The sequence below is a fragment of the Daucus carota genome, chromosome 6 (genome assembly GCF_001625215.2).
Source record: "Daucus carota subsp. sativus chromosome 6, DH1 v3.0, whole genome shotgun sequence".
NCBI lineage: Eukaryota > Viridiplantae > Streptophyta > Magnoliopsida > Apiales > Apiaceae > Daucus > Daucus carota.
In genome coordinates this window covers 22,180,098-22,190,747 of record NC_030386.2, presented here as the reverse complement: position 1 = coordinate 22,190,747, position 10,650 = coordinate 22,180,098, and the positions used below count along the sequence as shown (strand labels likewise).

Below are 10,650 nucleotides of genomic sequence, written 5' to 3'. Positions count from 1 at the left end.
CGAGCTCGACTGAAAAGTTCGGGCTCGAGTTCGAGTTCGACCGAGCCTTTAATTTTAAGTTCTAAGCTCAGCTCGTAAACATTTCGATAGCTTCGAGTTCGGCTCGAAAGCTCGAACCGAGTCACTAAATATTGACAAAAACTCGAAATATGACCGATTTGGCTTGTGTTCGATTCGATTAAATTATAAATAAAAATATTAAATAGATTTTTAAAAATATATTTATAATAAAAAACACAAAATAGTAGAGACTCGATAAGGCTCGCGAACCTTACGAGCCGAGTAATTTGAAGCTCGAGCTCGGCTCGATTATTATTGAATCAAATTCGAATATTTTACGAGCCGAGGTCGAGTAGCTCACGAACAATATGGTTTGTTTACGCTCCTGTACATGAATTTATTAATATGAGTGAATTAGTGAATTAATCAAACGCTAACTGAAATATGAGAAAAAGTTTATTTAAAGATCGATATTCGACAGCCAATAACTAGATAGGAGTATGTTTTATTTATTTAAACAAATAATAGTAAAACAAACCAACCGGGCATTTGGTCTAGTGGTATGATTCTCGCTTCGGGTGCGAGAGGTCCTGAGTTCGATTCTCGGAATGCCCCTTTTTTCCCCAATTTTTTTACACCCTACCGACCCGAAATTCATCCACGAGGCATGAGCGTCCCCAACACTCTTCTAGTAGTCTTCTTCCTCTTCATCACCATAATTTTACTAAACCCCAACAAGTATAAAAACACATTAATTTGGTTTTAATCCTCACTTTCACGCAACAAAAATCATAGTAGGATTTGAAAATGGCAGCGAAAAATAGTGATGAAACAGCACCATCTTCATCTCGGCCATGGCAGACTTATCATACTGTCTTTACCAATGCCAAAGCAGGTATCCTTTTCCTCTTCTTTTGTTCTTCTAATCACTACTTTAATGGGGTTTCTAAATTTTTTAAATCACTTGCAAAAACATAGTTTCAAAGTGATTAGGTTTTAATTGAATTTAATATAAATTAGCACACAGTTAATTACTTTTCTGTTTGTATCTGATTAATTACGTTTTGAATTGTGGTTTATTTTAGTTTGATGAGAAATTAAGGGGTTTAATGTTGACTGTTTCTGTGTGTGTAGGGATGGAAGGAGTAGACAAGGAAAAAGTGCAGAGAATAGTGTACGAGATGAGCAAAGGTTCTAAGTACTATGAGAACGAGGCGAGAAAAGAGGCTGATATGAAGGTTAAGATTGAAAATATGCGTTCGCAGTATGCAAAGCTCACAGCTTCGGATATTTCCCATTACCAGAAGGTATATGTGTAGCTTAAGCGTTATATACATTTTCATATCAGTATTACCTTTTAATTGATGTTGTTAAAATATTAAGGTTGAAGTAGTAAATAATGTTATGCATTCACATTGTCCATAGACAAGACCAATAAGGATTCTCGTTTGATAATTTGTCCACAGATAAGACAGTTAATATTCTTGTTTTGAAAATTTAGGCTGGGTGGGTTTTGTGTGGTACAAATCTTCTGTGACTGGTATTTTTTATTGTATTCATGAATCTTTTGCTAATTTGCTGTACAGGCTGCGGGCTTTATCTTCCCAGAAAACTTGTTGGTCACCTTGTGCAAATTATTAGTTGAATTATAATTTTTTCATACGACATGACTGGGTTAGAGGTCTACTGGTTTCTAATTATTACATGAATATTGATCCAACATAGTTTGTCAAAACTATATGTTAAGCTGTTTGCTTGAATCCAAAACAAAGAAGTTTTGGTCAATTTTAGATAGCTCTTTTCTTAATGGTAATCTGAGCCTGTATACTGAATTTTTATAATAAATATACATGGTAAAGTGCCCTCATTGATGCTTCTAGACGTGGATGAGATATTGAGGTAAATTATTATAAAGATTTACGGAAACCGCTGTGTACATGTTACAGAATCGTCGCAACAAGTTTTTTCCTCAACCTACCTGGTCCCCTTGACAGATATAATAAGTGGAATTGTTATCCACCGATTAGTACGATAACTTTCATAAAGTAGATGTGTTGCCTGAGGACCTCACTTTCTGGCAAACATGATATGATCATAATAATTCAGCTCCAATGGTCTCAGAGTATTGCCCAATAGGGTATATTTAAAACTGCTGATTTTAAGTAATATGCTCATATTTGATTTTAGGGTGTTTCTTTTGGGAGACGCTTTAGTTTTCCTAAAAGGTATGTTCTTGGTATAGGTTGCTGATAAAAGAATTTTAGAACTAGAAACTACTCGGGATCTCTCAAGGATCTGGCTGCATGTAGATATGGATGCATTCTATGCAGCAGTTGAAACATTAAGTGATCAATCATTAAAAGGCAAGCCAATGGCTGTTGGCGGCATGTCCATGATTTCCACTGCTAATTATGAGGTTTGGATTGCTTTCTTTAAGTTTTTAATGGTATTGACCAGACTATTCTGAGCTTTGGATTGCTTTCTATAAGTTTTAATGGTGTTGACTGAATATTCAGAGCTGTTTTGGGTTTAATTTGTTTAGTTTGGTTAGAGATGTGTTATTTGCTCAAAATTCCTATTCGGCTTCTTTTTGTTTCTTTACATTGTCATAAACATGATTTTTTTTTTGTAGGCTAGGAAATTTGGGGTTCGTGCTGCAATGCCTGGTTTCATTGCGCGCAAATTATGCCCAGAGTTGATATTTGTGCCTGTTGATTTTAAAAAATATACACATTACAGTGATTTAACTAGAAAAGGTCAGTTGCTTCTTCAATGTCATGTATGCATCTTTAACTGGTTAACATTTTCAGATGGAATTCATTTAAATAGTGAAGTGATTTTGGTGATCAGTGTTCCAGAGGTATGACCAGAATTTCATGGCTGCCAGTCTGGATGAAGCCTACTTAGACATCACAGACGTCTGCAGCAAGAGGGCCATAACTGGTGCAGAAGTAAGTTTGAACACATGTTGAACTAATAACTCCTTGCTCATACTAGCATTGCTTGAGAAAGAATTGTAAAATATTCTAAGAACCTTATATTTATGTTATGAAGGTTGCTGAAGAACTCAGGGAACTAGTATATGTGGAGACTGGTCTTACATGTAGTGCTGGAGTTGCTCCGAATCGCTTACTCGCTAAGGTGCATACTATGCTAACTTGACAGCAATGCCATCAATCACTTGCTCACCAATTTCCCGTGAACTGTAAAGAGGGCAAATGATGCCTGTTTTGTCCTTAAACATTAGTTAGAGCTGTTTGGCCTTTTCCATATATAGTATACGCTTTTTATCAGCATATGCGGGCTGATAATATCTCAATTTCTCCATGTTCCGAAATCCGAAGTAACTTTTGAATTTTAATGCGGTACATCTGCAAATTCGTAACAAGTTTGTTATGAAGTTAGTTGTTTTTGAGTTATATGAGTTCCAACCTTATATATCTCCTCGAATGTCAAAGAATGATTGTAATTAGTATTGTGGTCTAACTAGATGCATCATTTTGTTAATGCAAGGGGAGATGGACAGAGGGAATTGTGAGGATTCAACTCTAGACCTAATTAGTAATGGGAGTTAGTTGTCTAACACTATGCTACTCCTTGATCCTATACTATTGTGCATCCGTGATTATTAAAAATATTGCAAATATAGTGGAACAAACCCTAGTGGCATTCCTTTATGGAGCAGAGGATAATCTTTATGAAAAATAATGGGCTTATGTAGAGCAGACCATCCATCTTAACATGTACGTTGGAAGTACATTACATCCTCGTGAATATCCATTTTTATTGAAAGAGCGATCAGTTTTATTTCCCTTATATGTTATTGTTTCTGTTTTGCTAAACTATGTCATCCAAAACCTTGCTTCTATCAGGTCTGTTCAGATATTAACAAGCCAAATGGTCAGTTTATATTACCCAATGAGCGGATTGCTGTCGTGACATTCATATCATCACTTCCCATAAGAAAGGTATGTCTTGTTATCAGTGACTTTATTTATTTACTAAAATTCTCTTTCTTATTCAAAAATTAATGTTTGAAGATCCATGCTGGTTTATTCTTTTATAATTTTGTAATTGTTGTACCTTTATAGTTTGTTCTGTTGTTTATAGTTTGTTCTGTTGTAATTTGACAAATGCATTCGGTGTACCTTTCAGATTGGAGGTATAGGCAAGGTTACTGAAAATGTATTAAAAGAAGTTTTTGGAATTTCAACTTGTGAGGAGATGCTGCAAAAGAGTGGCCCTCTCTGTGCATTATTTTCCCATTCCTCAGCTGGTACATTTGCTTTTTGGTGTTTTATGCTCTCAGTTTGAGAATGTTCCCCTTCAGGCTTAGTGTTATTTATTTATTTTTTTCTTTTCTTTTTGGGGAGGAAAGTTAATGGATTAACGTGTATTATTCAATAGTAAGATATAGCCGGCAGCACAATGCAAGTGTGTTCTATGCATCTCATCTCGTAGTTGATGAATAGAGCCTACTGTATGCAAAGCTTTATGTTACCCAACTCTTTACACACACCACTTTTCTTAGCTTGTAGTTCTACCCGTAATCCAACTTCCAGTTATGCATAATTTAGCATTATTAACCAGTTAGACCTTCTATGTGAAGAAAACATACATGCCAAGTTGTTATATTTGCTTTTCATTCTTTTCCTTTGAACAATCTGTTTCTGGCTCAAAGTGCGCTGAAGCTGTTAGAAATTGACTGCAGCTGATAGGACGTTTTATTTAGTTACCTCTTGTACCTTGCTTTTCGACCACATTAGTTTTGTCATGTAAATGCTTATATATGTGTATAGTTATTTAGAGATATTTTCTTTCCTTTTGTTACAGCTTTCTTCCTTTCCGTGGGACTGGGACTTGGTGGAACTGACACCCCTCAAGCTAAGTTCAGAAAAAGTATAAGCAACGAGAGAACTTTTTCAGCCACTAAAGACGAGGCCTTGCTTTATAAAAAAATTGGTAAATTGCAATCTTGCCTTTGTTTTTGTACTTTACCCTCATGCCATTAGACAGAATTGACGGATGTACACAAAAAATAAAAACGTCAAAACTGTGTTATTTCATGTGTTAGTTATGAAAGAACGATAGTGGAAGTGCTTGACACCCCAAACTGCAGGTACACAGTGCAGTTTTCTTTTGAACTAATGGAAACTGCTGCGGATCAATCATCAAGTTTGCATAAAACCGCAACCGAAACCGCAAGTCTTCGGTTTTTAAAATTGAAAACCGAAACCGAAACCGAACCGTCGGATCGGTTTCAGTTTCAAAAACCTCGGATCGGTTCCACTCTGTTCGGTTTCGGTTTTAAAACCGCAAGAAACAAAGTTATAATAGAGTAGTAAAATAAGGACCTGGTATTGCAGAGTTCGGTGATATCTGTATTATTCTAAACTAGATTCTTAGTTATCACAGTTCATCATAGCCAAAGTTTTACGAGCACCTGCTGCAGATGGTGCCCATGACATGTTAAAGACTTAAAGGAAGTAACTTACTTCCTCTTTTGAAGCTCTAAGAGGAAGAGAAAGATGCTAATAACAATAATCTTCTACTGTATTGCAGCAAACAGACTAGTATAAATAGCTATAATCAGTTTTAATTTTGTTATGTTGAATATTAGTTTCAAGCTTTAATTTGGCTATAACCTCCTGTTACATTGCTTGATTTACTGTCAAACTCATTAGAAAAAACAAAACAACATAAACTAATATAACAAAGTCCAATTCCAATAACTAATATACATTTAAGTTTTTATTTTTAATATTTAAATTTTATATAAATTATAAAAATTATATATATTATAACTATTTTAAAAATCGGATCGGTTCGGTTTTCCTCGGATCGGTTCCTAGCTATAACCGGAACCGAATAATCGGTTTCGGGTTCGGTTTTTAAATTTTCGGTTTCGGTTCGGTTCGGTTCGGTTTTATACGGTTCGGTTGTTAGCGGTTTTCAGCGGTTTCGGTTTCGGATTCGGATTTATTCGGTTTTTTGCTCACCCCTAATTATTGAAGTCCTCATAGCAACAAAATTTTACAGCAACAATTTAAGCCTAATGTGCAATTTTTGCTCAGTTAATTTGCATCTGGTTTTGGAACCGAAACCGAAACCGAACCGATAACAACCGAACCAAGGTTTTTGAAACCGAAACCGAACCGTTGGTGCGGTTGCGGTTTCGGTTTTTGATTTCTAAAGATGAAGGTATATGGTTCCGGTTCCGGTTTTATCTAAAATCCGAACTGAATCGAACTATGCTCTACCTTATAAATAGGTAGTAGACCAATTAAGAAACTTTTTTGAGTAAAATTGGTGACTTTTAAAACATGGTCATTCCTTGACAACAAAATCATTACAACATCTGCCATTGTGAAATATATATAATGGAGCCTTGTACATGTTCTAGGTTCTGCTGTTATTACCTTTGACTAATTTAGCGCCGTTGATAATATTAGCTTGCATGACAAGTATTAATACTTGTGCATTTTGGGAAACATATTACAGTGCCGACTCAGAATCCAAATATTGGGGATAGGGGGATATGTAAACCTGATAAAGTATCGTAGCAATTATCAATGAAGCTCGAATAAATATGATTTTGTGAACTTCGCAAATTAGGTGCCTTGTGGTCATATCATACTGGTCTCTCAGTTAGTCGAAGTCTATACATTTTTTGTCAAAGGATCCAACTGTCTCGTCTTCGGCTGTACGACATGGCCCAAAACCAAGGTGTCAGGGTAGCATAGCTTATGAGTAATGGCTGCACTCAACTTAACTAATTATATGCAAAAACAAATAAAATTCTGTGAGCCTGTTTATTTAGGAATTTCTTTAGGCATTGCTTACGCTCTCCCCTCCATGCCCACCCCCAATCTGTATCTGTTGAAGATGTATTCATACTTAATATACCTGTAGAACTGAAATCATGCTGTACTTTACGTTTGTTATTTCTGTTGTATCCGGGTTTCTCTCAAATTTAGCTATGACATTGCTGTTGCAGTTGAGCTAGCTGAGATGCTTTCTGCCGACATGAAGAAAGAAGGTCTAAGTGGGCGTACTTTGACACTTAAACTAAAAACAGCATCTTTTGAGGTACAAGCTGTTCCATATCAGTAGCCTTTTATCCTCTTTAAATGCACCTCTCTGGATGATGCAATCACCATTATTCATGAAGACAATGTTGTTCTGGCAGTATGAGTAACTAGATAGTGTATTACTTTGCAATTTGCAGGTTAGGACTAGAGCTGTGACTTTGCAAAATTATATATACTCAAGCGAGGATATCTTGAAGCATGCTTCAAAGCTGCTAAAGGCTGAACTCCCTATATCTATCAGACTAATGGGTCAGTACTCTATCTTTCCCTGTGACATCATGGTGTAAAAGTTATGGTGCATATTTGATCTGCTATATTTCGCATTGTTCTTTAATTGGAGAGGATAATCTTCGGAAGAAATGGGTTGCAAACAAATTAACAAAAGAATGTAAAAGAAGTATCTTTTCTGCTTCCAGGTTTGCGCATGTCGCACTTCAGAGAAGACCACGATGGTTTCCTTGGTGATCCCACACAGAAAACTCTATCCAGCTTTTTTGGTCCAGGAGATGCTAAAAAAGTAAAAGCAGATGACAATGTTACCATAGGCAACGATGTTGATGCTAGTTGTTTAGCAGCCAACAAAGAGACTGGTCTTGCTTTAGATAACCATGAGCTTTGTTGTGATCTGAGGGATCACTCTGATACAAACCAAGTACTGGATCATAGTAGTCACACTTCAAGTAAATATTGCATGGAAATGGAGGAGAGTGACAAACTTCCAAGTAATGCAAGCGAAGTTAAGGTAAACAAAATGCAGATCATACCCAGAATTGACCATGGATATTTTTAAATTTAAGAGCATAAGTGAAGTGGAGATGATTCTACTTATCTCTATTCCAAGTTATTAGGATTCATTATTTTATATTGTATTTAAGGAATGGTTTAGGATATTGTTGGACTTGCTCTTATGAACCTGACGGCATATAGCAGATGTAGTTAGAGAAATTTCTAAATTGCATGCACCACGTAGACCTCTAGCAGATCATAATACACCACAATTATGCGGTGCAGTGTGGGCAGGTTATAAAAAACCTGAAAATCTTTTAGCAAGACGATAAATTGTTGCAAGTTAGTAAAATTTTCGCAAACGTATATAATTTAACGACAATAAATATGTAACGAAACAGTGGTGTGTTGTGATGCTGTTTATACCACATCATTAAAATTTTAAATGGTAAACATGCACATCGACACCATGTTTGGGGAGAACTCAATCTGCAACCACACTGCAGAGATATATAGTGCAGTGTGGACAGTTTGTGGTGTGTTGGGTGTTTGATATACACCTCTACTTGTACATTCTGAACTTGAGAAATAGGTTCATCTATAATTAAGTTTATCTATCTTTTCCCAGAATCATGATTGTACTTTTCACTTGCTTTTCTCCAACATAATCAGATACCTGTAATGATTGTCTCTCTTAACTTCAAAGAGTTCAGATCAATTTCTTACATTAGCTTTATATACTGGCCTGTTTATTTTTTCCCAGCTTAACTCCCTGAATACATCAAGGCATCAACCGAGTTCTTACAAGTCAGATGATGCCCAGGAGATAAAAACTCTATCTAGACTGGTGGGTGAAAGCAGCATAGGTCAGCGGCTTCAACAGGATCAATTCTCCAATAATGCAGGGTCTTCATCAAATTATAATAAAGAATTTTCTTTGTGGGTGGATGATTACAAGTGTTCACTATGTGGAGCCGAAATACCTCCCAATTTTATTGAGGAAAGACAAGATCATTCTGATTTCCATTTTGCTGAGAGGCTGCAAGAGGAAGAATCAAACAATTACAATGGGAATCTTACACTGAAGCAGAGGTAAATGTTTCTTGCATTCCATAAGTATAAAGATCATATGTATGAGTATGACTATGTAAGGATGTCTAATTTGATCTAAGAAAAATGAGGAGGAAATCACGCTCTGTAGGATTTGAACCTACGACATTGGGTTTTGGAGTGGACAACCAAGACAATACACTGTTTTTTCCATTGAGGATAAGTAATGTCAAATATTTAACCCTGGACAACCAAGACTGTACACTGTTTTTTTCATTGAGGATAAGTAATGTCAAATAATTAACCCTTAAATGGTTACTTACCGTTGCAACAATGTTTTGTACCCTGTTTCTTTGAACAGAATAAAATAAAAGACCTAGGCATGACTGACCTAATATTCTGTTTGACTCATTAAGTGTCCTCGATCACTAGTCTGAAACTTTATGTAATGCTGGAATAGGTTAGTCATGGTACTTTTGAAGCCTTTGGTTATTCAGATAGATGCTGAAATTGTTCTGTATATAATTGTCTCAGGCAATATTTCTTAGCTATTTTACAGTCAGCTTCTAGAATGGTTTGAAAGATTTTGGATGTACTGGTTGTTTTACATATATACCTTGCTCATGCCAAGGTGAAGACAATAAGTTTATACTACTAGATGCAAGTTTAACCTCTGAAACATAGTCAAACCACATGTTTGGATATTTCGCAGTTAATCCTCAACAATTTGAACTTTTGTCCTTTCAGAAATTTGCATTCTTATGACTTGATCACAAATAAAATTAAAATGGTCATAATTGACTTTAGTGGTGCACTAATGACCCTGTTAGTCTACCTGCATTGTAAACTAATTGGAGTGGGTGTAAATAATTTTGTGCTATTTTAGGATTGTCGAGAAGGAACGTATTAGAAGCCATGGTAGAGGCAAGAAGAAGCAAAAGATAGCACCCACACCTGGTAAACATCTTCCAATAGATGTTTTTTTCAGTAAGAGAACTTAATTTCTCCTGCAAAGGTATATTAGTCTGTTTAAATTTGTATATGGTCGGTTAATTTAATTCTTCCCAATGATCTTATATCCCCCTTTCTCAACACCAAACATCTGCGTTCAATATCAGCGTATAAACTCCGTGTACCTGATCCCCTTGTACATTTGTAAACTTGTTGTATGCATTTATAACAATGTTAAAAGTTATATGTTAATAAAAACTTGTGTATATAATCCGTCATTATCATTACATTGTGTGACCCTCGTATTTAAATCATTGCTTTTCTATTTCTTTGTGCTTGGAACTGTGTTTAGTGCGTCTGATGTGATACTTAGTTTTTTAATCAACTGAAGAGGATCAGTAAGTTGTGTGCACAAGTTGGTAAAACTTTGGTATGGAGGGCAAAAGTATCATGATTCACGTGTGTGCTATTTGCCCAATTCACTTTTGTTCTATGGATGCTCTTAAGTTGTGATTAAGCGAGTAGCCAATTTTTGCAAGCTATGTTTGAGCGATTTAGCGCGATATTACAAAATTGGCTAAAAATCGTGCTTAACTCGCGATTACTCGCAAAAACTCGCAAACCTATAAAAAGACTAAAATACCGTTAAGTTGAAAAAAACTTTACTTCTCTCGACCCTTCTCTTCATCTCTCTTCATGTCAACAGTTTTTCTTTGATTCCATGGTCTTAAATATTTAGCATATATATGCTAAATTTTAAATAATATTTTCAACGTTTGTTAGGTGTATGATTAAATTTCCCTTAAAAATTACTCTCTTAAAAAGAAGCTGA

The 10,650-nt window shown here is 35.7% G+C and overlaps 1 protein-coding gene and 1 non-coding gene across 3 annotated transcripts; both read left to right on the top strand.

Moving 5' to 3' along the window:
• The first annotated feature begins 543 nt into the window (after positions 1 to 543).
• On the top strand, positions 544 to 615 carry TRNAP-CGG (transfer RNA proline (anticodon CGG)). Its single transcript has one exon. It is a non-coding gene; the product is annotated as a tRNA-Pro (tRNA).
• On the top strand, positions 593 to 10,104 carry LOC108224801 (DNA polymerase kappa). Of its 2 annotated transcripts, none has more exons than XM_017399528.2 (14): positions 593 to 895; positions 1,135 to 1,307; positions 2,243 to 2,416; positions 2,633 to 2,756; positions 2,851 to 2,951; positions 3,055 to 3,141; positions 3,873 to 3,968; positions 4,156 to 4,276; positions 4,834 to 4,962; positions 6,998 to 7,089; positions 7,229 to 7,340; positions 7,508 to 7,833; positions 8,581 to 8,909; positions 9,754 to 10,104. In XM_017399528.2, exons 1-14 carry the CDS (start codon positions 808 to 810, stop codon positions 9,866 to 9,868), a joined length of 2,067 nt encoding a protein of 688 aa, XP_017255017.1. In that variant the 5' UTR covers positions 593 to 807; the 3' UTR covers positions 9,869 to 10,104. The 2 variants fall into 2 exon arrangements, with proteins under 2 accessions (XP_017255017.1, XP_063936517.1); XM_064080447.1 differs by having other exon boundaries at positions 676 to 895; positions 8,641 to 8,909; positions 9,754 to 10,010.
• Positions 10,105 to 10,650: the final 546 nt, after the last annotated feature.

Coding starts and splice junctions, on each gene's coding strand:
- LOC108224801 (XM_017399528.2), top strand. CDS start 808: ATGGCAGCGAAAAATAGTGATGAAACAGCACCATCTTCATCTCGGCCA. Junction 2,417..2,632: donor TTTCCACTGCTAATTATGAG/GTTTGGATTGCT, acceptor TTTTTTTTGTAG/GCTAGGAAATTTGGGGTTCG. Junction 2,952..3,054: donor GGGCCATAACTGGTGCAGAA/GTAAGTTTGAAC, acceptor TATGTTATGAAG/GTTGCTGAAGAACTCAGGGA.